Below are 25,810 nucleotides of genomic sequence, written 5' to 3' on the forward strand. Positions count from 1 at the left end.
GAATGTCAAGAGGAGGAGGTGACCAAAGAAAACGTCTGCAGACTGAATCCCCACTTTGGCAAACAGACTGCACAGCAGCCAACAAGGGAGGAATTCTCTTGGAGGCAGCACAGCATTAACCTCCCTTCTGTTGTGGGAAGACTTCTTGAGAGCCTCTTGACCTTTGTCCCAAATCCATTTTGCCCTTGACTCGGGCCCAATTAAGGATTTCAATCCAGTGCTAAGATCCCTGAAGATTGGAGAATTTGGATGAAGAAAGAAAGTGTTAGTACTACCATTAAGCACTTGGATGGCTTAGTATAGGGCTTAAAAACATAGTATTTGGGATCAGAGAAAACTAAATCCAATTTTATGTTTAGCAACCTAATACGTGACCTTGGGCAAGTTATTTGATTCATTTGTACGATAGGGGCAGTATTGGTACCACCCTAGGGAGTGGCTGATTAAATGACAGGGTGCATGTAAAAGGCTTATTAAATAACATTTACGGACTCCCTAACATACACTAGACACTGTTTGAAATGCTTTCCATGTGTTTGCTCTGCAACACCACCATAAGGTTGCTACCATCACAATCCCACATTATAGTGAAGGAGACCAAGGCACAGGGAAGTTAAGTAACTTGCCCAAAGTCACACAACAGTAATAGTGTAAGGATTTGGTCCCAGTGATATAGTTCCAGAGCTCACACTTCATACCTCTGCCTATCCTCATGTCCAGCCCATAGCAAGGACTCCCTAATGAGGAACAATCATTCCCTACCCTATAATGGTGCCTGTCACATAATGGATGCTCAATAAGTGTTTGTTGAAGGAATGAATTATGGGATAGCCAAGTGGACACTTCTTGAGGAAACTGGAGGTGCAGACCTGGTGTGCAGTGGGAGTTGTAGATAAATGATTCAGAATTCAGATCGAGGGGTCATCTAAAGTCACGATAGATGGCATTCTTTGCAAGAAAGTCAATACAAATGAAAATTACATCCTCCACTGTTCATTCAACTGCCCCTCTGTCCTCAGGCTGCCCCAGACAGGTAATATGGAAAGACTACCTCCAAAGACTTAAGAAATCCGCTGCTGATTTAACAATGCTCGTTTTCTTATTTGGAGATCAGTGTCTGCAATCCTGTTTTGATAAGAATTTCACCAAAACAAATACTCTATTTTTATTAGATTCAAATTTCTAAATAAAATTATACCTACCATTTCCTACAGTGGGAATAGTCCTTCAATGGGACAATAAACCACAGGTCTCAGGACAAATGAGGGTATGAATTAATGAAGTTGCAAACATGCAGGCAAACCTTTAGCATGGAGTGATGGTTACCATAGTACAAGGTTATTTGGTTTCTTTAACCAAAACTACTAAGGGTTGATAATCTTGTATGTTCTCTTATCAAGCTAAATTATGCCTAAAATCTCACAATCTGATCAGCAGAGTATTACCGTATTACCAAGTATTACAAAGAGGTCGGATATCAGCTAGGCACAATGGTCCTCAAAGGACGCTGTCCTTTGAGACCTGTATTTAGTATCAGCCTAAGGAGGACCTTGTTAGAAATGCAAATCTCGGGGCACCTGGGTGGCTTGGTCGGTTAAGCGTCTGACTTCCGCTCAGGTCATGATCTCACGGTCGGGCCCGCGTTGGGCTCTGTGCTGACAGCTCAGAGCCTGGAGCCTGTTTCAGATTCTGTGTCTCCCTCTCTCTCTGCTCCTCCCCTGTTCATGCTCTGTCTCAAAAATAAATAAACGTTAAAAAAAAAATTAAAAAAAAAAAAAAGAAATGCAAATCTCGAAGCCCATCCCGAACTACTGAAGCTGAAACTCTGGGCTGGCTCTGTTTCAGCAAGTCCTCCAGGTGGTTCTGTTACTTGTTCAAGTCTGAGAACACCTGAGCCAGAGAAAAATCCAAAAGTCCTCAATCCTACCACTAATTAGCTATGAGACAGACAAATCACTTAACCTAGGTGTGCCCAACTTTTCATCTGTCAAATGGAGACCATATTTGCACCAATTGTCTCATAGCAATAGTGTTAAGAGGTTCAAATGAAGGGGAAAATATGGAAGTGATTTGGAAAATGTGTGAACAGTGTAGCATATAAAAAAATGTGGAGACGCTCGAACACCAAACTACTCAGGGTGTGGTGCTCAGACCCAGGAGCTCTAGACAGAAAGGCAGAGTCTCAGCCCCGATCCCTGAACCTCACAAATTAGAAACTGCTTCATATCAAGAGCCCAGGTGGTTAAGGTGAAGAAAGATCTACACAGGTGTAAGGCATTACTTGTATGGGACAGGTGCAGTAATGAGCCAAGCAGAGGGGGCCCCCTTGCTCCACACCTGAGCTCCTCCATCTCATGCTATCTCATGGTGGATCAGATATGTAAATGTTCTGAAAAGTTCCAACTTTGAGAATTTAGGAAGGTATTTGTGAAGTGCTACCATACTGAGACAATCCATATTATTAATGAGCTGACTTCTTGCCACCTGACCTCAATTCAAAGATTATAAAAACGTATTATCAGTCATGTGCTATTTTAGTCACTCCTTTTGTAATTGAACTTCACACAAAATCATCTCATTGCCTCAAAAATGAACTGAGCCATTCACCGCAGCCAAATAAAGGATCCGATCCTGCAGAAATTTCAGAGCAGCTACCTATTTTTTATACTTAAAACTATAGGGGTTATCCGGCTTTCAAGTAACTGTTGGAAAGCATATGTTCCTTTTATCATTTTGGACTAATTAAAATTAGAGTTGAAGAGGAGGATGGGGAATATTCCCGGAATATTCTGATGCTCCCCATTGGCACGCTCTGATGCCTTTTATGGTCAGGCAAGTTTGGGAAGAACTACAGCAGTGGTCCCTGATCCCCAGGCAGACACCTGAAACCATGAATAGTACTGAACCTTATACAGACCATGTTTTTCCTATCATACACACCTGTGACAAAGCTTACTTTAGAAGTCAAACACAGTAAGAGATTCACAACAATAATATACTGTAATACACGTTATGGGAATGTAATCTCTCTCTTAAAATATTGTCCCATACTCACCTTCTTGTGACGGCGTGAGACGATAAAATGCCTACGTGACAAGATGAAGTGGGACGAGTCATGTAGGTTCTGTGACCTAGCGCTAGGCTGCTTCTGACCTCCTGACAAGGTCACAAGGAGGCTCATCTGCTTCCTGACTGCAGTTGACTGTGGGTCACTGAAACTTCGAAAAGCGAAACCATGGATAAGGTTCTCTAGATCCTGGCTCGGATCTCAGCCTGGCTTTCCACCGAGACCATTTGGGGAGCTCTAAAGAAAAAGTGCAGGAGCCTGATTTAGTTGGTCTAGACTGGGGCCTGGGCCTGGCTGTTGTCGATCAGCTCCCCCCCGTGATTCTGAGCATAGCCAGCATTGACCCAGAAGCCTAACGGGAGGCCCTGAGAGGACTGGAGGAGAGTTAGCCTCTATTATAGGGCTGAACTGTATTGACCCAAAATTCATATGCTGGAAATCTGAACCCCCGAAACCTCATAATGTAACCATATTTGGATATATGGCCTTTAATTAGGTGAGTTATATTACAGCCATTAGGGTGGGGCCTAATCAAATCTGCCCGGTGTCCTTATCAAGTAGAGGAAATTTGGACACGTAAAGGTACATACAGAGCAAAGACCAGGTGAGGACACAGTGAGAAGGTGACCATCTGCAAGCCAAGGAGGCGTCAGAATGAAACCAAAACTGTGGACCCTGACAAGGACCATGACCTTGGACTTCCAGCCTCCAGAACTGTGGAAAAATGCATTTGTGTTGTTTAAGCTAGCCAGTCCGTGGTATTTGGTTATGGCAACACTTGGCAGGCCAATACATCCCCTATCTCAAGCCCAAGTTTTTTGTTTTGGGGGCGTTTTTTTTAGTTTATTTATTTATTCTGAGAGACAGTTGAGTGGGGGAGTGGCAGAGGGAGAGAGAGGAAGAGAGAGAGAGAATCCCAAGCAGGCTCTGTGCTGTCAGCACATATGGGGCTTGAACTCATGAAAACATGAGATCATGACTGGAGCTAAAGTCAGATGCTTAACTGACTGAACCACCCAGGCCCAAGCCCAAGTTTTAAAAGCATCCTCATATCCGAATGCATGTGAAACCTACAGAGTAGATCTTTCTCCTTTGTTTATACCTCCAGTAGAAACAGGAGTTAACACAAGCAATGGAGGTTCATGGAGAGGCATTCCAGATAGAGGCTCTTAGCATATGGTAAGTGAGCAACAATGTTGCTCTCGGAGCGGGTCCATATTTCAGTGCAGAAGCCAAAGAAGCACAAAACAGCTTTAAGATGACACTGAGAGGGAAAAAAAATTATTTCAAACATCAGTTCAATGGGCTGCCTTCACTAACCCCACAGATAAGTCTCCCATAGTGTCCTGGGCTTCTCCTTCACAGCACCTGTCACAATTACATTTAATTACTGTTCAATAGGAATTAAATTACTGTCTAAATTAATCTGCTATAAACGAAGCACATGAGGTCAGAGTGTGTCTTGATTTGCTCAACATCTTATTTATAACCACTTGGCACATATTTGTTGAATGAATGAATGAATGAATGAATGAATGAATGAATGAATGAATACTGCCACCAACTGCTAGCAGGGATGATACCAAAAAATTTTAACTCAGTTGATGAAATTTTGTTGATGAAATGAATTAACGAATAAATAAGTGAATGAAAAGGTGAATCAGTGACTGAGCACTGATTGGATGCTTGTGTTTCAAATGTATGTTAAATGTTTGCAAAATTCAGTTCCAATTAGATTTCACAGTAGTGATTACTCAAGAGGGGATGTCTCCCCTGAGTAATTTGGTAAATTGCACCTTTCTGCTGGATGCTTCAGTTCTAAGTTCCGTCACATGCCTTGTGAATCATTTGGCAAATCTGCAAGAAAATGCCATATATTGGGGCATCTTGCTGGCCCAGTCAGAAGAGCATGCCATTCTTGATCTTGGAGTTGTGAGTTCAAGCCCCACATGGAGTGTAGAGATTACTTAAATAAAATAATTAAAAAAAAAAAAAAAAAAAAGACTGCTAGGGATGCCTGGGTTGCTCAGTCAAGTTAAGCATCTGACTCTTGATTTCAGCTCAGGTCATGATTTTGCAGTTTGTAACATCGAGCCCCAAGCTGGGCTCTGCACTGACAATACAGAACCCACTTGGGATTCTCTCTCTCTCTCTCTCTCTCTCTCTCTCTCTCTGCCCTTCCTCTGCTCATGCACTCTCTTTCTCTCTCAACATAAACATTTTTTTAAAAAGAATGCTATATATACTGCATGTGTGTGTGTATACACACACACACACACGTGCACACATGTACATTACACACACACACACACACACACACATGTTCCACACATCACTGCTGGATTCATGTTTGATTCAATAAGACTTAGATGTTGACTTATGTGTCAACCTCACAGGGGCTAAGTCCCAGTCCACACCCACCCCACCCCAGTCCAACCGCAAAGACTTGTACTTGATACGCAATAAAGTTTGTAGACAAGGCCTCTCGTTGTATTTTACCTTTGGGTAACATGGGATGTTTTTGTTCAAAACCATGAACAAATGCAGGTTCCCCAATTCAGAAACTTCACATTTCTGTTTGAGGATCCCATTTTTATTCAGGCTGGACTATTTGAGCACCAGTTTCCAAACTTTTGTCAGGTCTGGGAGCAGAGATTTCTAAGAACCAATAATTCATATGCACATCTCTTGAAGACTAAATGCATAATTCCCAGGCTATCTCTCCCAGGTTTTTGTGAACCAGTTTAAATGTTACAATAGTCTTTATTTTAAAATCCCAAATATTTTATCTTGGGAAATCAGCAATCCAGGTATAAAAAACCAGCAGGAAATGGCCAAATTTACTTCAGCATTTACACTGTGGTCAGTTTCTGCTCCTGGCTAATGATTTAAATTCCCTCCTGGGAAGCTCCAAAAGGCCCAGGGGTCATGTAAGAAGTTGTTCCATCTTGGTATTTTCATTTGACGGGTGTGTGGCTGCCGCAATAAACATTACACCTTTGGATTCTCTTCTTGAACTGATCGCCTAAATCGCAGGTCTGGGTTGGACACAGAAAAGAGTCGTTAGCACAGATATACGCCCTGCCTCACATCTCCAAAGTTAGACAAAATTCAAAATCACACAGCTTCTCATGCCTCCTGCCTTCTCATGCTAAGTTTCTTCAATTCTCCCCTGGAACATCCATCATTTGGATGCCATCAGTAAATGTGATCCCAAAACGATGAATGGGTTTGTTTGGTTCCTCCCCAGTATTCATTCCCCTCTGGCCTCAGCTCCAGGTTTGCTTTGGGAAGCCCCTCTTCCCCATTCTCAGTCCTCGTGGTCTGTTAGGTTGTACCACCTCTATTTACAGATCTCTGATCTGGCAAATGAAATCATCCCATTTTCATGGCCACAGCAACTGGTTCATGGTGCACATGTCACCCAGTTGGATCCAATGAAACACAGTGAGAATTCTGGGTGTCTAATTCCCTCCCACTAGACTTGAACCTGAGAAGGTACAAGAGGCTGACAAAAGGGTCTTGCAATTGTTAGGAAGAACCTATTTGAGAAAGGAGCTAACGTGGAAAAGAATGGAACAGAAAGAAACCAGGTTCTGGTAACATATTGCATCCCAGCTTCTGGCCGCACCTAAAGCAAGAATTATTCTTGGATTTTTGCTGAAGCCAGCTTGGGTGGGTTCTTTTCATTGAACGAGTAACTGATACATGAGCAGTTCTGACCCTCTACCTTGAGATACATCATTTGGTTAAATGAGGTCTTCAGTGCCAACGCCCTTACTCACCATGAGCAGCATTGTGTTCCCTGACATGCAAAGGGCTTGTTTGCTGAAAGAGAAGAAAAGCAGTGGCCTCATCACTGGAAAAGAATACAGGCCCACCTCCTGTTGCCTCGTTGGTGGGATTTGTGAGCCCCCACCATTTTAAAATTAAGATATGGCAGATGAAGACCAAGGCTCAGCCACAGACACAGCAAAAAGGTTTGGTTTGGTCTTTTAGGGACAGTAATTCCATTAGTTTATCCGTTCAGTTACAGACATTTACTGAGCATCGACAATATGCTAGGTAATATATTAGGACCTGGGGCTGTCAGGGTACAGATCAAGACTCTGCCTGCATAAGATTTGCAGTAGGGCCTGTAGATCCCATAACTACCTCGTGCTGACAATATCAATGTGCACAGATAGTGAATGGCCTGGCAGTCTCTTCCAACAAGGTCCTAACTTCTTAAATCAGTGGCATTTGAATTAAGATGGGTTTATGGTTGGGGTGCCTGGGTGGCTCAGTTGGTTGAGCATCTGGCTCTTGATTTCAGCTCAGGTCATAATCCTGGGGTCATGGGATCGAGCCCCACATCAGGTTCCATGATGAGTGTGGAGCCTGCTTACGATTTTTCTCTCTCTCTTTCCCTCTGCCCCCTCCCATGCTCATGTGCTCTCTCTCTCTCCCTCTCAAATAAATATTTAAAAAAAATTTTTTTTAATGCTTATTTATTTTTGAAGGAGAGAGAGACAGAGTGTGAGTGGGGGGAAAGCAGAGACAGAGGGAGACACAGAACCTGAAGCAGGCTCCAGGCTCTGAGCTGTCAGCACAGAGCCTGACGCGGGGCTTGAACTCACGAACCGTGAGATCATGACCTGAGCCGAAGTCGGACGCTTAACCGACTGAGCCACCCAGGCGCCCCTCAAATCAATATTTTTAAAAAGATGGGTTTACTGTTTATTCATATTTTCCAGGACACCAAGGATGCCAGCAAGGGCTTTGGAATTAGAACAGGAATGAAACTGGTAAAATCTTTTTAAGAGCATGATATGGCAATTATCTATTAACATCATTATGTGCACGCCCTTTGGCAAAAATACTCACATAAAAATAATTGAAACAAAAATATTTCACTACAGTTTTTAGTATTTTAAAAAAACTGAAAACAACCCAAATGTCCATATATGTACAGACCGAAACAATGTCCGAAATACAGTACTAAGTGATGAGGGACGGGATTATGATACTATGTGTATAGTAAAGCCCCAGTTTTCTAATAAAAAATGTTAGTAGATGCATGTATGTTTGTGGATGCCCAGGGGAAAAGATCTGGAAGAATATACACTGAATCATTCACACAGTGGGGTGAGGGCATTTTCCTTCTCGGTGGGATATACTTCTGTATGATTGGATTATAGAAAAGATGCGTGCAAACTCCGTGAGGGCCTTCACCATGACAGGTTGAATGAATGAGTATTATTTGTTAAATAAAAAATAGAGAGGGGCGCCTGGGTGGCGCAGTCGGTTAAGCGTCCGACTTCAGCCAGGTCACGATCTCGCGGTCCGTGAGTTCGAGCCCCGCGTCAGGCTCTGGGCTGATGGCTCGGAGCCTGGAGCCTGTTTCCGATTCTGTGTCTCCCTCTCTCTCTGCCCCTCCCCCGTTCATGCTCTGTCTCTCTCTGTCCCAAAAATAAATAAAAAACGTTGAAAAAAAAAATTTAAAAAAAAAAAAAATAGAGAAATGTTTAAACATAAAAAGTGAAGTGCCCCATGTCATTCTAGTTTCCTGATGCACTTTTCCCAAGGAGGCAAGTCTGTGTCAGAGGGATCCGAAGGCGACCTTCACTCTCACCTCTACATCCCTCCTTTCCATGCTGAACGAGCTGGTGTTTGCTCTCTTCTCCATATCCTGCAGCTTGGCCAACTTTTCTATCAGGAACATTTTATCTTTGCCCTCCTGCCAAGAAGGAAAGCAAAAACAAGAACAAAAACATGGAGGTTGGTGTGAGCAAATGATCAAAAGAAGGTTGATTTTTTTTTTTTTTTTTTTTTTTAGGCAGGTAGGGTTCCAGACACAGGATAGAGACTGCCACCATGTTTTCTCTTGATGAAAGAGTAGAAACATTTCACAGCAAAGCCAAATTAACCCATACCTTCCTGAACTGGCACATTCTCCACTAAAGCAATTCCAGCAGGCTCAAGTAGCAGCCTTCTCTATCCCGCAGCTAGAAGCAACTTACACGCCCAGGACTGTCTGAAGGCCCAGGACAAATGGTGTATAGCAGCCCCTTCTTGGCATATGCCCTCCGTCTCAGAACCCTGTCTGGGCACCCAGCACTGCCTGGGCTGGCCCTGTCTTCCCATTGAGAATGTCAAAGCTTATATAGCTCTGCACCGAGGGACATCAAACATATTTCACCTGGCAAAGTTATCAGTGTTAATGGAGTAGACCAGATAAATATTTCCCAAACTGGGAAGAGGAACAAAGGAAAGGGCTATGTAGATGAGCCCAGTGTTGAAGTGGGCTAGCAAGCACCATTGATGGGCTGTCCAGTCTAGATCAATCCCATTTCTCACGCCCTTGTTTCTCCTTCAACTTTCAATCACTGATTTTAGCAATTAGCTATTATTATTATTTAGCATCCAACAATTATTGCTGTGGTATTTGCTTCATAATAATTTTCTATTTCCCTCATTCTTTCTACTTTTATTCACTGGAATTCTGCAAAGAAGAGATGTCCTTGGGAAATGGCATTTTAAACAACTCCGCAAGGGGCGCCTGGCTGGCTCACGTAGGTTAAGCGTCTAACTTCACCTCAGGTCACGATCTCAGTTTGTGGGTTTGAGCTCTGTGTCAGGCTCTGTGCTGACAGCTCAGAGCCTGGAGCCCACTTCAGATTCTGTCTCTCTCTCTCTCTCTCTCTCTCTCTCTCTCTCTCTCTCTCTGCCCCTTCCCTGCTTGTGCTCTCTCTCTCTCTCTCTCTCAAAAATAAAATAAACTTTTTTTTTTAAAGCAAGTCTGCTAGCAGTCTTGGATATAGCCAACCTGTTTGTAAATTGCTGGTCTGTAACAGCTGTTTCCATACTTTCGTGCCAATTAGAATTACCTGGAGAGCCTGCAAAAACGCAAACTCAGGATTTATCCAACTCATCTTGACTCGGGGAGATAAACCTGCATTTTAGTTAAAAGCACAAACTTTGGGGTTAGCTGGTTCAAATCCCACCATTTACTAGCCCTATGACTTTGGGCAGCTCACTTCGCTCTGTAAACCTTAGAATCCTTCATTTTAAAATAGGGATTAAAGATGTATATGTCCCAGTGCGAGTAATAAAAATTAAATCAGAATTTTTGTTCATTATTTAGCACATGTCAGGCATCATGTAAGTGCTCAACAAATGTTATCTGTTGCCACTGCTGGTTAGAGGAGATCAGGGTAATTGGAATTTGCATTTTTAATAAGCATCCAAGAGTTACTGATGTAGGTGATCACACTTTGAGAAGGACTGTTATTAGCCTGTTCCCAGCCCCTTAGCCTGGGTTCCTCTGGAGACAATGTCCCTGTCTTTGTGGCGCATCCTCTGGACAAGATTCCCAAGCATGCAGGCCTGCAGTGATGCCTCTGGTGCCTCCCTGAAATGATGCCATCTAAATTCCTCCCCAGTTTACCTGGTACTGCCCTTACAATAGAAGGCTTTAGAAACAAATCTCTCCCCTGGTAAGACCTCCATAAGACTTGCCCAAAACAATTCAAAGTGCTACATCAGAAAAATACAGGTGATGCTTCTGGAGACGAGCAGGGGAGATCATAAGTAAACCATGCCCTTTCTTTACACCATCTAGAAGACCAACTCGAATGATCTGAAACCCAAAGTTTCAAGCAGCTAGAACCGTGAGGAATCTTGGGCACCTGGGTGGCTCAGTTGGTTAAGCGTTGGACTCTTTATTTTGGCTCAGGTCATGACCTCATGGTCATGAGATTGAGCCCCAAATCAGGCTCCATCTGCATTGGGCATGGAACCTGCGTGGGATTCTCTCTCTCCCTCTCTCTCTCTGTCCCTCTCCTGCTCACTCACATATGCACTTGGCGCAGTCTCTTTCACTCCTTCAAAATAAATAAATAAACATTTAAAAAACAAAAGAACCCTGAGGAATCCTGCTTCTTCCCCAAGTTCTTAGATGTAAGTGTTCATGTCACAATTACGCTGCTATTTAGAAGAAGAGGGGCGCCTGGGTGGCTCAGTTGGTAAAGCATCCAACTTCGGCTCAGGTCATGATCTCACAGTTCGTGAGTTTGAGCCCCGCGTCAGGCTCTGTGCTGACAGCTCAGAGCCTGGAGCCTGCTTCACATTCTGTGTCTCCCTCTCTCTCTGCCCCTTCCCTGCTCATGCTGTGTCTCTCTCTATCTCAAAAATAAATAAACATTAAAAAAAATTAAAAAGAAAAATAGAAGAAGAGAGAACGAGCCCAGTATCAATGAGCATCCATATTCCCAGACTGTGGTCTCTAAATACCATCTCACCAGGACTCCTTGAATAAATGTCTGACTGGTGTTCTGGGACAGGAAATAAACAAGAAGAGCGTGGACCATCTTGTCCTTTCAGAGAGCAAGAAAACTATCGAAGACTTTCTGGGGTCATGTCAAAAGAACCCGGGAACTAATTCAAAAGGAATTTGAGTAGCAACGAATCAACGAGGCTATTTAAGCATAAAAAAATTATTACAACTGAAAGAAGCAAAGTATACTTAAATCTATGAATTCATAATGATAATTTAAAAATCCTCACTGGCCACATTTTGGGGTTGCTAGGAGTAGTTGGTTGAATAGTGTCTCCTTTGCCTACCCTATGACCCAGCAATAGCACTGCTAGGAATTTATCCAAGGGATACAGGAGTACTGATGCATAGGGGCACTTGTACCCCAATGTTTATAGCAGCACTCTCAACAATCGCCAAATTATGGAAAGAGCCTAAATGTCCATCAACTGATGAATGGATAAAGAAATTGTGGTTTATATACACAATGGAATACTACGTGGCAATGAGAAAGAATGAAATATGGCCTTTTGTAGCAACGTGGATGGAACTGGAGAGTGTGATGCTAAGTGAAATAAGCCATACAGAGAAAGACAGATACCATATGGTTTCACTCTTATGTGGATCCTGAGAAACGTAACAGAAACCCATGGGGGAGGGGAAGGGAAAAAAAAAAAAAAAGAGGTTAGAGTGGGAGAGAGCCAAAGCATAAGAGACTGTTAAAAACTGAGAACAGGGGCGCCTGGGTGGCGCAGTCGGTTAGGCGTCCGACTTCAGCCAGGTCACGATCTCGCGGTCTGTGAGTTCGAGCCCCACGTCAGGCTCTGGGCTGATGGCTCGGAGCCTGGAGCCTGTTTCCGATTCTGTGTCTCCCTCTCTCTCTGCCCCTCCCCCGTTCATGCTCTGTCTCTCTCTGTCCCAAAAATAAAAACGTTGAAAAAAAATTAAAAAAAAAAAAAAAAAACTGAGAACAAACTGAGGGTTGATGGGGGGTGGGAGGGAGGGCAGGGTGGGTGATGGGTATTGAGGAGGGCACCTTTTGGGATGAGCACTGGGTGTTGTATGGAAACCAATTTGACAGTAAATTTCATATATTAAAAAATAAATTAATTAATTAATTAATTTAAAAAAATAAAAAAAAAAAAAAAAAAAAAAAAGAATAGTGTCTCCTTTGTAAAAATATTTGTCCAAGTTAAAACAACCCCAGTACCTGCGAATATGGCCTTGTTGGAAATAAGGTATTTGCAGACATAATTAAAAATTGTCGGATGAGATCACTCTAAATGAGGATGAACCCTAAATTCAATGACAAGTCCTTAGAAGAGAAGGAGAAACAGGCACACAGAGAAAAAGAATTTGTGAAGATGGAGGTAGGAATGGGAGTTATGAAGCCCTAAGCCAAGGAACAGCCAGGTTAGCCAGTGGCCACCAGAATAAGCTAGGAGAGGCATGGAACAGATTCTCAGAGCTCCAGAAGGTACCAACCTTCCTGAAACCTTGATTTTGGACTTTTGGCCTCCAGAACTATGAGGTAACAATTTTCTGTTATTTTAAGCCACCAAGTTCGGGGTTATCTGCCATGGCAGGCCTTAGGAAATGAATACCCTAGGGTATCAACTCAGCATTTCAAAAACTGGTCAATGAAGGGGGAAAAATCATGCATTTCTCTTTCCTCAATAAACTATATTTCAAGGTAATCAAATAGTTGATAAGCAAAAATTATTTTTTTCATAGAAAAATTCTAGCTAATAAATGCAAAAGAAATTGTAGGATTAGAGTACTACTGTTCTGTCATTTGTAACAAAATCAGTGGGTCTTCTAGGCAATACTCCTCAAAGGCTGCAAAATCCATCAGGTGAAAGGAGAGTGGGGAGCTTTCTGATGGATGGGTCAGGCTAACAAAGCATGGACCCACTGATCACTTTTCACATCACACAAAAAGAGACATGTATACATTTTATGTCTCAAGGGGATACCATAAGAAGGGCATAGCATCATCTATGAAGTGTTCTGGCTAAAACACTGAAATGGATTTAGTCGGGTTATTAAATCTCATTGCCAGGGTACAGGAAATAAAAAGAAGCATACTAAATACCACCACAAGGCTGCAAATCAGATATATCCAGAATGTGAGAACTACTACAAGACAAAGGACCTGTTTTCTTCAACGATAAATGGCAAAGAAGAAGGGAGGGGTGAACAATTATAGATTAAAGGAAACAACAGACATATGGACCAAATGCAACATGTGGCACTTTCCCAGACCCTGATTCGAACAACTCAACTGTAAAAAGACACTTCATGGGACCAATGGGGCAATTTCACCTTTGATTGCATGTGAGACGATAATAAGGAATTACCAAGTTTTCTTTTAGGTATGATGAGGGTATTATGGTTATGTTTTTTTTTAAATCTCTCTCAGACACATAGAAATTTTTACAGATAAAATGATATAAAGTCTAGGATTTGCTTTAAAACAATCCAGATATTTGCAGTGAAGGGTTAGTGTAGATAAAATAAGAATATACAAAAAAAATTTTAAGCTTATTTATTTATGAGAGAGAGAGAGTGTGTGCATGAGCAGGAGGGGGACAGAGAGAGGGAGAGAGAAACAGAGAGAATCCTAAGCAGACTCTGTGCTGTCAGTGCAAAGCCCAACTTGGGGCTCAATCTCTCAAACTGTGAGATCATGAACTGAACTGAAATCAAAAGTCAGACTCTCAACCGACTGAGCCACCCAGGTGCCCCCAAGAGTATACAAATGTTGATGGTAGTTGGTGCTGGGTGGGGGGGCAGATGTAAGTTCGTTGTACTATTCTCTTTTGGAGTATAACTGCAAGTTTGCATCCTAAAATGTTTACAGAAAAGTGGGAGGATGGGGCGCCCGGGTGGCTCAGTCGGTTGAGCGTCAAACTTCGGCTCAGGTCACGATCTCACAGTTTGTGAGTTCGAGCCCCGCGTCGGGCTCTGTACTGATGGCTCAGAGCCTGGAGCCTGCTTCGGATTCTGTGTCTCCCTCTCTCTCTCTCTGCCCCTTCCCCACGCACAGCTTTGTCTCTCTCTGTCTCTGAAAACTGAATAAACCTTAAAAATATATATATATAAAAAAAAGAAAAGTGGGAGGAGGATACCAGAAGAGCTAACGGAACTTACATTAATAATCTGTTCATGGAGCAATCTGATCATAATCTTCCTTCCCTCTGTGATCTGCCAGTAAAGATAGGTGATGATTCTGGAGAAGAAAAGAAAGAATGACAGACACTTGTGCCAATATTTTGCAGGCCCCAAATTCCAACTGGTCTCAAAGGAACTGAGATATTCTCTTGCAAGTGGATTTTGTCCCAACAGTTTTCCTGAAAAGTTGTGTCTGGATGAATTACAGGTTCAATACATCCGAGCAACCTGGCTGCACGTGGAATCACATGAAAGATGGAAAAAAGACTCATTCCATGGCCTGTCCTCAGATTAATTAACTCGCATCTCTGGGCATAGGGCCAGACAATAGTATTTTTTTTTTTTATGCTTATGTTTTTATTTTGAGAGAGAGAGAACACTTGGAGGAGGGGCAGAGAGAGAGAATCCCAAGCAGGCTCCACATGTCCATGCTGAGCCCAATGCCGGCCCCATCCCACGACCCTGGGATCATGACCTGAGCTGAAATCAAGAGCCAGACGCTCAACCGACTGAGCCATCCACGCGCCCCTATTTTCTTTCTATTTAATATGGAGCACTCCATTGATAGTATAACCACGTCCAGACCTGTCTTCAAAAATTAAATTCCAGGGGCGCCTGGGTGGCCCAGTCGGTTAAGTGTCCGACTTCGGCTCAGGTCATGATCTCACAGTTTGTGAGTTCGAGCCCTGTGTCGGGCTCTGTGCTGACAGCTCAGAGCCTGGAGGCTGCTTTGGATTCTGTGTCTCTCCATCTCTTGGCCCTTCCCCTGCTCATACTCTGTGTCTCTCTGTTTCTCAATAATAAATAAACGTTAACAAAAAATTTTTTTAATAAAAAAAAACACAAAAATTAAATTCTAGGAAGAGATGATGATTAAGAATCATTCAAGTATTGCCAAATATAAATGTAAAATAAAACTTGGCTGTAATATAACTATCTCACAGACTTCTAAATCAATCTCCCATGTATTTTAAGTTTACAAAATAAATTCCCACAAGAATACAGAATGAACATAGCATAAATTCTCATATGGAATATACTTACCTCCAGAAACTATATCAGTTAAATTGGATAATAAAGGCTTGGAATCAAAAATTTCATAAAAGGAAAAAAAGATGTGCCCAGTGGGTAATATGAAACTCGAAGTATCTTCTTAAAATAGGATGGTTTAGGGGTGCCTGGGTGGCCCAGTCAGTTAAGCATCTGACTTCAACTCAGGTCATGATTTCGTGGCTCCTGAGTTTGAGCCCCACGTCGGGCCCTGTGCTGACAGCTCAGAGCCTGAAGCCTGCTTCAGACTGTCTCCCTCTCTGCCCCTCCCTGACTCATACTCTGTTTCTCTCCCAAAAATAAACATTAAAAAAAAAAAAAAAAGAAAAAGAAAAGTGAATGGTAATTTCAATTCCTGTTCCAGTATATCCAGCACATCTACCTTTAACTCTAGCTTGCTGAGAACCACATCTCCACCCCATACTGAAACCTGTAGATCTGATGGCTTTAAATTCTTGATGTAGCAATTCACATAGCTCATCAAAATTAGAGTCACATGTATGACTCCAGCATCTTTTCAGGTGCAGAGGAGTAAAAGACAGAAAGCCAAAGAGTACCGTGGAGTCCCCTCCACCTCAGGTATCTGGCACCCACCCCTGGCGGTGGGGCCAGAAATAATTGTTTTTATTTGAAAACAAAAGAACGCTATCACACATATGAACAATGCCCAACCCATTTGAACATAATGCCAATCTTAGAAAGCATCACACATATAATTTTCCTAAGCATTCTCAAATCCAAATTTTCATTTTGTTTTCATGCTATTTCTTAAAAGGGGACACAGCAGGTATTGCTTTCTTCATAAAACAGGCAAAAAAAAAAAAAAAGCTCACAAAAAACAAAAAATGAAAACACCTGGGACAAGATGATAGTAAGCAACTCTTAAAAATTCAAGGGCATGGGGCGCCTGGGTGGCTCAGTCGGTTGAGCGTCCGACTCCGGCTCAGGTCACGATCTTGCGGTCCGTGAGTTCGAGCCCCACGTCGGGCTCTGTGCTGACGGCTCAGAGCCTGGAGCCTGTTTCAGATTCTGTGTCTCTCTCTTTCTGACCCTCCCCCGTTCATACTCTGTCTCTCTCTGTCTCAAAAATAAAAACATTAAAAAAAATTTAAAAAAAAAATTCAAGGGCAAAGTCAGGAGCATCCAGAACACTGAGCTACACTGTAGCCGTTTGCTCTCCTGGGAAACATTTCCCAGACTATCCACATGTCTTGTTAATGACACGTTTTCTCCACCAGTTTCCCAAAGCACTCCACTTACAACACAATGAGGGTGAGGATGAAAAAGAAGTGCACGCTTCCGATGAGGTTCTGGTAGATCCAAACAACCCACAGGTAGCCGGACCTTTTACTCAGGGTATCGATCCAGCTGTAGATGGAGTGAATGAAGAAGGGCAGACCTCGAAATGGGCCACAATCAGCTGAAGGTTTCAATCTGGTAAAACGGGAGACAGGAAAACATCTGTAGCGTGAGACTCTGGTATAGCTTGTTCCAAAACCAAACTGTCCTTTCTGGGTTCTGGACCTGGAACCAGCAATGCCTGCCTGATGTACCCATACCCTCCCTCCCAAGGAAGCTCTCTCCCTCATGGCCTCAACAGGTATGTTTTGCCCGTGTGACCCCACTGAGGCTCAGCTCCCAGACAGGGTTATATCATCTGATCTAATGGTAGCCGATCCCAAGAGTGGCAGTGAACTTTGTGGTATCCTGGCTTGAAGAAATGAACTGGGTGATCAGATTCTTTTTCTTGGGAACTTGAAGTAAGACATATGAAGAAGGGACCCTGCAATCTATGGAAGGTGAGGTTGTGGCAATGAGGGCCACATGCAGTCAGTTGTTATGAATTAGCAGAAACTAGCAGGAAACTAAGAACTGGTTAGGAAGAGAGAGAAAAGAGAGAAGCAAAGACATCATAAAACAGAGTAGCCTGCCCTGAAGCCGCTTGAGTTCCTGATGGTTCTAGTTCCATCTGTATCCTAAAAATCAACTCCTGGGGCACCTGCGTGGTTCAGTTGGTTAAGTGTCCAACTTTGGCTCAGGTCATGATCTCACGGTTCGTGAGTTCAAGCCCCACATCAGGCTCTGCACTGACAGTCTGCCTGGGATTCTCTCTCTCTCTCTCTCTCTCTGACCTTCCCCCACTTGCTCTCTCTCAAAATAAATAAACTTAAAAAAAAATCAAGTCTTTGTTTGCTTCATCCATTCATTCTATAAAAGCTTATTTCACCTGTTCCAAGTGCTGTGCTAGATACTAAGCCCTTGGGGATTCCATAGCAACAAGACAGACATGGTCTCTGTCCTCCCAGGTTTACATTTTAGTAAGAAAAATGGACAACTAATGAGCTAATGATTAAACAAAGATTCAAGCGAAGGCATTTCTGACTGTGAACGGTGGAGTGAAGAAAAGAAAGTGCCCCTAGAGGGAGAAGAGGTGGGAAAGACAGTAGGCAAGCATGGTCATGAAGGTTAGATCTTGAGGATGACTTCTGAGCTGAGACCCAGAGTGGGGGACAGAAGGCCGCCAGGCAGAGGGAGTGGGGAGAACACACACACACAGGACTCCACCTTGTGTTGGGAGAGGCTCACAGGGTCCCAGGAATGGAGCAAGAGTCATGAGGATGAAGGAAGGGTGGAGCCAACGTGGGGTGAGGTTGGAGAGCGAGGAGGGAACCAGCTCAGACAGGGCATTTCAGTTCATTTAGTGCAAGTTTAGTCCCCATTCTGGGAAACTGCAGGCCTCTAGGAAGTGAGGAAGCCCTGCCATCACCTGGTGGGTGATGACCAAACTAAGACACATTCGCTCCTTTGGCTGTTGTGTCTGCTGGTTACCAAGGGGACTTGGGTTCAATATTGTATTAAGCACGTCTTCTTACTCTGATGTTTTGACATCTGGGGCCTTACAGACCCTGGAGAGATAGCCCCTCCCGGGAGCTCCCCTACATGGTATGTCTTTCCATGCAAAACAACCAACCCAGAGCCCACACCCCACCCTCCACCTCCTCCATCAGGCTCTCACACTCAGGGTCACTCTCCCCCTGCCCTGATCCCCACAGGGCCAGGTAACCAGATAAATCCAGACAGCCCCCAAAGCCACTGAAACTGTTCAAACGAGCCAATCCTAAACCTGCCTATCCTCCCTCGCCCTTTCCTTCCCAGGGAAACCACAATAAAGGTTCTTTTTTTTTTTTTTTAATTTTTTTTAGTGTTTATTTATTATTGAGAGACAGAGCATGAGCATGGGAGGGGCAGAGACAGGAGGAGTCACAGAATCCAAAGAAGGCTCCAGGCTCTGAGCTGTCAGCACAGAGCCCCACAGGGGGCTCAAACTCACAAAATGAGAGATCATGACCTGAGCTGAAGTCAGACGCTTAACCGAAGGAGCCATCCAGGTGCCCCAACCACAATAAAGGTTCTTGCCCACACTTTCTCCTCACTCCCGCTGTGTCCTGACCAACCCTGGGATTCCCTCATGTGGCCCCCTGTGGTGTGGCATCCCCACCCCCACTACCACTTCTACTGGGATCTGAGTAAAATAAATCATCTTTCCAATGACATTCATCCCCTGATCTGCTGGCCTCACCAAACCTTAATAATAATAAAACCTACATTTTACTTATTTATTTTAAAGTAGGCTACACACCCAGTGTGGGGCTTGAACTCATGACCCTGAGATCAAGAGTCTGATGTTCTACCGACTGAGCCACCCAGGTGTCCCAAAACCTACATTTTAAAACACTCACTCACCCCATCTCTAAGACCTCTCCACAAGCCACGGTTTCCTACCTCCAGATGGTGATGGCCAGGGTGCACAGGACCCCGGTGAAGGATGGGAAAAAGAGCAAGAAGATGAAGAAAGTCATCATCTGTGAGGCTCGCCAGGCTTTGCTCGGAGGCTGGAAATTCATAATCAGGCTGATCTGAAGAGAGAGAAGCAGACACCTCCCATCTGTGGCCAGAGCGACAGGCCAGAAGGACCCCAGGCAGGCAATGGCTTCCCGATAACCCTTCCCAGCACCCCTCCCCACTGCCCCCCGACTCAGTTCCAACCACGGGGCCACATGGGACTGGGAGAAGCTAATTGGTTCCACCTTCAGGCTGACTCACGTTTTTGACATAAAACATGATGAAAAGAGTAATCATTTGGATAAAGGGCAGCAGAGGGCAGAAGAAGGTTCCAATCCTATGAGGGAAAAAGGGTGAGTGTCAAAAGTCAGGGGAAACATGAAGACGGAGAATGTGGTGGGGGGAGGGCAGGTACGGGGGGTGTGGAGGGAAGGGAAAGAGGGTGTTACGGGCTGAACTGTGCTTCTCCAAAATGCGTATGTTGGAGTCCTAGTACCCCTAGTACCGCAGAATGTGACTATTTGGAGAAGGGGCCTTTAAAGAGGTAATTAAAGTAAAAGGAGGTCCCTAGGGTGGGCCCTAATGCAATATAACTGGTGTCCTTAAAAGAAGAGATTAGGACCCAGATACACACAGAGGGACCATGTGAAGACTGTGGAAGCAGGTGCCATCCCACAGGCCGAGGACAGAGGTCTCAGAAGAAACCAACTACGAACACCTTGATCTTGGACCTCTAGCCACCAGAACTGTGAGAAAATAAATTTCTGTTGTTTCAGCCACCCAGTCTGTGATATTTGTTACAGACGCTCTAGCAGACTAATACAGAGGGAGTGTGCACTATGGCTGTAGACCAGGAGCGTTCCCACCACACCCAGTATACCCGGCTGCTCCCTTTCCAGCTTTGGAAAAGAGAGTTTGCAGAAAGCACCACCCACACACCACCAAATGGCCTTCAGCAAGCCCTAACCTAGGTGTCCCAAATGCGGGACATGTCCCCCTGCTTCTTCCATGGCATTCAACAAGGTCTGAGGTCCCGCAGGGACAGGCATTAAACTGCACTGAGTTACAGATGGGAAGGGCATTCTCTCTCAATTCTCGCCAATGCTCCTGAGTGCCGAGAGAAGAAAATCTCACTTTGGTGGTCCTAACACTTGCCAACCTCCCTTTGTTCCCAAAAGAAAGGTGGGAGGGGGGAGGTAAAGCTTTAAACTGAGAGCCTTGGCAGATGGGAGCATCCAGCTAGAATTTAATGACTGTTGGTGATTGGCTTAGTTTTATTTTATTTTATTTTTCTTATTTTTTTAAAGTTTATTTATTTATTTTGAGAGAGACAGAGACAGCTTGAGTGGGGAAGGGACAGAGAGAAAGAGAGAATCCCCAGCAGGCTCCATGATATGCTGCCAGAGCAAAGCCCCATGTGGGACTGAACCCTTGGAACCATGAGATCACGACCTGAGCTGAAACCAAGAGTCAGAGGCTCAACCAACGGAGCCACCCAGGCGCCCCTTATTTTATTTTTCTAAAGTGACTGACATTTTTCTTTTTTTTTAACAATTTTTTTTTATGTTTTTTATTTATTTTTGAGACAGAGAGAGAGCATGAACAGGGGAAGGGCAGAGAGAAAGGGAGACACAGAATCCGAAGCAGCTCCAGGCTCTGAGCTGTCAGCACAGAGCCTGATGCAGGGCTCGAACTCACGAGCAGAGCTCGGACTCACGAACTGCAAGACCATGACCTGAGCCGAAGTCAGACGCTTAACCGACTGAGCCACCCAGGCGCCCCAACATTTTTCTTTAAGTAATCTCTACACCCAAGATGGGCCTCAAACTCACGACCCCAAGATCAAGAAAGATCAAGAGTCAGATGCTCTACCAACTGAGCCACCCAGGTGCTCTGGGTTTTGTTTTATTTTTTAAGTTACTTGCAGTCTCTCTCAAATGACTCTGATTTTCCATTCTGGTGGTAAAATAAAGACTCCTTTAAAAATGTATTTAGGGGGCGCCTGGGTGGCGCAGTCGGTTAAGCATCCGACTTCAGCCAGGTCATGATCTCGCGGTCCGTGAGTTCGAGCCCTGCGTCAGGCTCTGGGCTGATGGCTCAGAGCCTGGAGCCTGTTTCTGATTCTGTGTCTCCCTCTCTCTCTGCCCCTCCCCCGTTCATGCTATGTCTCTCTCTGTCCCAAAAATAAATTAAAAACGTTGAAAAAAAAAAATTAAAAAAAAAAAAAATTAAAAAAAAAATAAAAATGTATTTAGGGGCACCTGGGTGGCTCGGTCAGTTAAGCATCTAACTCTTAATTTCAGCTCAGGTTATGATCGCACAGTTTATGGGTTCGGGCCCCACACCAGGCTCTGTGCTGACAGCATGGAGCCTGCATGGGATTCTTCCTCTCTCTCCGCTCCTCCCCTGTGTGCTCTCTACCTCTCTCCCTCAAAAATAAATAAATAACCATTAAAAAAATAAAAATAAAAAATAAAACATTTTTAAAAAGGCAAACTATATAAAAGATAATACTAAGTAAAAATCAGTACCGGTGATATGTAGATAAGCCAAAAAATAGGCAGGCTGTTGTGCAAAAGGCTGAAGGTTGGGACACACTTACCTCATCTCATCTCTACCATTGTCCCTAACGTACATTGCCTTTCTGTCACCCTGTTATCTTCTTTTATTTTTAAAAAAATTTTTTTAACGTTTTATGTATTTTTGAGACAAGAAGAGACAGAGCATGAACAGGGGAGGGTCAGAGAGAGGGAGACACAGAATCTGAAACAGGCTCTGAGCTGTCAGCACAGAGCCGACGCAGGGCTCCAACTCACAGACGGTGAGATCATGACCTGAGCAGAAGTCAGCCGCCCAACCGACTGAGCCACCCAGGCGCCCCTGTTATCTTTTAAAGCTCATCATCAAAGGCAACATTCTCCTAAAACCCACAGAGGTTAAATCTATAATTTCCATGGAGAAAAGAAAAGATACATGTGTTTTCAATTGTGCTTATTTGCAATTTATTAACACAAACCATAAAGATCCATTATTACAATGGCCATCTCTGATTGCAACATTTTCCCCCTTGCTGCTAACATTTCCCTTTGGAACCTTCATTAATGGTCAATAGTATGAGGGCTTGGTTTCTAGGGCTCAAAAACCTGGCCAAAGTAAGCACTCAATAAATGGAGCCATATTGTTATTACCACATCAGCTGATTTATGCACATCATTTATTAAAAAACAAAAAACTTAAGAGTGCTCATAAGTACAATATAATCCAGCAATTCTACTTCTGGGTATATATCCAAAAGAACTGAGGGGCGCCTGGGTGGCTCAGTCAGTTAAGCATCTGACTTTGGCTTAGGTCATGATCTTGTGGTTTACGAGTTCGAGCCCCACGTTGGGATCTGTGCTGACAGCTCACAGCCTGGAGCCTGCTTTGGATTCTGTGTCTCCCTCTCTCTCTGCCCCTTCCCCACTGGCACTCTGTCTCTGTCTCTAAAAAATAAGCGTAAAAAAAAAGAATTGAAAGCAGGGTCTCAGAGAGATATTTGCACACCCATAATCATAGCTGCATTATTCACAATAACCAAGAGGTAGAAGCAACCCAAATGTCCACCCATGGGTGAATGGATAAACATGTGGTATATCCATACAGCAGAATATTATTCAGCCTTACAAAGGAAGGAAGTGCTGATACATGCTACAATATGCATGAACCTGAAGAACATTATGCTAAATGAAATAAGCCAATCAAAAAAAGATAAATTGTGTGTGATTCCACTTACATAAAGTATCTAGAGTAGTCAAACTCCGAAAGACAGAAAATGGAATGCTGGTTGCTAGCAGGGTAGGGGAAGGAGGAAATGGGGAGTTCTTGTTTAATGGGTATGGCGTTTCAGTTTTGGAAGATGAAAAGAGTTCTGGAGACCTGTGGCACAGCTATGTGAATGTATTCAACACTACTGAACCATACATTTAAAAATAGTTAAGATGATAAACATTATATTATGTATATTACTACCACAATTTTTAAAAGGTGCTCATAAGGGTGACAAACAGCCACAATATCCCCACTTAGAAAATATTTCTGAGTCAGTCTGAAGATTCTCAAAACTTACCACACCAGAGTTTGTGCATAGATCAGTTCTAGGACGTTCCTGGCGATGTCAAACTCCTGTAAACCAAGGCTCATTGGAAACCGCATTCCAATGAGTCTGTGAAAACATCACTGAGTTTAGTGCCCCAACCATCAACCCTCTCCTTCAGAAGATTCCCCACAATCAACAAAGTAGAGCATCACCAGTTTGGAATAAAGTCATAAGTTCTTTTGCAAATTTTTGAAAAGTTCCAAGTGTAAGTGTATTTTTGAAGAAAGAATTGAAGGAATGGAGGGAAAATGGAACTATCACAATGCATTCGAGCAGAGGTACTGCTGAAGTGGTTTACAAAATTCTAGGGCCGCCTGGGTGGCTCAGTTGGTTGAACGTTTGACTCTTGATTTCGGCTCACATCATGATCTCACAGTTCGTGAGTAAGAGCCTGGTGTTGATGTCTGTGCTGACAGTGCAGAGCCTGCTTGGGATTCTCATTCTCTCTCTCTCTCTCTCTCTCTCTCTCTCTCTCCCTGCCCCTTCCCTGGTTGCGTGCGGACTCTCTCTCCCAAAATAAATAAAGATTTTTTAAAAAATTCTAGAGACTATTATTTAAGTTATCCCATATATTATTATGGGATATATAATATATCCCATAATAATATATGTTAACATATAACTATATGTTATAGTTAACATATAACTATATATGTTAACATATAACTATAAGTTAACAATAGATATTATATAAATGAGATAATTATTAAAATTTTCCTACCTATTATCACTCTTTGCTTGTTAAACCTGTTTTTTCAGGACCAGGTAACTCAGCATTTCCTAACCCCCCTAAATGGAAAAGTTTTCCATGTTTGGTTACTGCTATCAGATTAATAGGGTTTCCCCCTTTTCTAAATCCACAAGAGGAAACCAAGATCTCCATTTATCCTGAGGAAACTTGAGACAGAGAGGTTGCTAATAATAAAAAGAAAAAAATGCCGTCAAAGATACAAAAACAAAACAAAAAACCTCCTAACCTCTACATCTAGACCTTGGACAGAGGCTGTAATAAAAGTGAGTTTGGGCAGACTGAGTGTAGAAATAGGGCACACAACCTACCCCCTGAGGAAAGAATCATTATTGTGTTATGCTATCTTATCACTGGGGCAGCTTACAGAAATATGTACATGTCTATAAGGAATGAGATGCTCATCATATTATTAACACATAAATGAACAGATCAATAGAAGAGGACTATACATGGGTCAATGACAACACTGCCTCAGTTCTGTATACCTGGTGTCTAAAATCACAATGAGCACATTAATCAAAGTCAATTAAATGCATCATGAGATAAATCTATAGGTGTTGTCATAGAAAGATGCCACAGCATAATGTTAAAAAGAATAAGGGCAAAGTCCACAATGATTTTCAGCATGACCCAATTTTTATCTTTGAAACTATATAATACAGTCACACACACAAAGCAATATGTGCACAGAAAAATCTGGAAGAATATACACTACAATTAAAATGATCTGTGGTGGAAAGTTCTCAAAGACTTTCACTTTCTATGTTTGCATCCAGTAATGTCTTTATCTCAAGAGAAGTTTGTAAAGGGTTAGCTGAATGAACTTGCACAACAGGACTGCCAGATCAAAGTGAAATTTTGGTTAATTTCAGAAGCAAGCAACATCCCAAAGAACAACAGGCAGACTTGTCACAGTGCATACTTGAAATAAATAAGGGATGCTTATGTGCTAACTATAGTAAGCGTAAGGGATACCCATACTTCTGGCTCAGCCAAGACTCTGGCTCTGGTTCCAACATCAGGTACTAATGACTCAAGGCTGATAAATATTTACCTCCTCAGGAATTCCCCCAGTAAGGAATCAGCTAAAGAGAATACAAAATCCATCAGAAGGAGCCGGTAGATTTCCTGGCCAATGAGAGTTTCCCAACACTGTAAGGTAAACAAGAGTCAGGATGTGGGAAGGGGCTGTTGGTTCTGCCCAGTGCCCTTCTGGCACCCTACACTCATTAGGACATGGTTGCTGGCCAATGTGACTGGGTCCTTGTACATCCAGAAAACCAGACCCACTCTGGGCAGTGACACACCATTAATTTGTTGAGTTTGGTTTCAAGGGTGTTTATTCCCTTTCTGTGTTGCTTTTCCCCCATTAAGGCTTGCCCTCCACGTGCACCCCAAACTTTCCCTTCTCACTATCTCTCCTCTTAAAACTTTTCATCCCTGTCCTATGCCCTCTGGATGCCATTTCTCAGCCAGGGCTAGCAGAAGGCATCA

At 43.3% G+C, this 25,810-nt stretch overlaps 1 protein-coding gene across 4 annotated transcripts in view; it reads right to left on the bottom strand.

Moving 5' to 3' along the window:
• Window positions 1-5,810: 5,810 nt before the first annotated feature.
• Window positions 5,811-25,810, bottom strand: part of TMC5 (transmembrane channel like 5) — a 74,912-nt gene continuing 54,912 nt past the window's right edge. For all 4 annotated transcript variants that reach the window (XM_058712070.1, XM_058712069.1, XM_058712072.1 and 1 more), the window contains 9 exons: window positions 25,371-25,468; window positions 23,536-23,631; window positions 19,692-19,767; window positions 19,371-19,504; window positions 16,848-17,021; window positions 14,517-14,595; window positions 8,682-8,786; window positions 6,853-6,895; window positions 5,811-6,105 (listed from right to left, as the gene is read on the bottom strand). In XM_058712070.1, the coding sequence (XP_058568053.1) occupies window positions 6,059-6,105; window positions 6,853-6,895; window positions 8,682-8,786; window positions 14,517-14,595; window positions 16,848-17,021; window positions 19,371-19,504; window positions 19,692-19,767; window positions 23,536-23,631; window positions 25,371-25,468 (852 nt within the window). In that variant the 3' untranslated portion in view covers window positions 5,811-6,058. The remainder of the gene's footprint in view (window positions 6,106-6,852; window positions 6,896-8,681; window positions 8,787-14,516; window positions 14,596-16,847; window positions 17,022-19,370; window positions 19,505-19,691; window positions 19,768-23,535; window positions 23,632-25,370; window positions 25,469-25,810) is intronic.

The sequence above is a fragment of the Neofelis nebulosa genome, chromosome 18, assembly GCF_028018385.1.
Source record: "Neofelis nebulosa isolate mNeoNeb1 chromosome 18, mNeoNeb1.pri, whole genome shotgun sequence".
In the NCBI taxonomy this organism is placed as follows: Eukaryota; Metazoa; Chordata; class Mammalia; order Carnivora; family Felidae; genus Neofelis; species Neofelis nebulosa.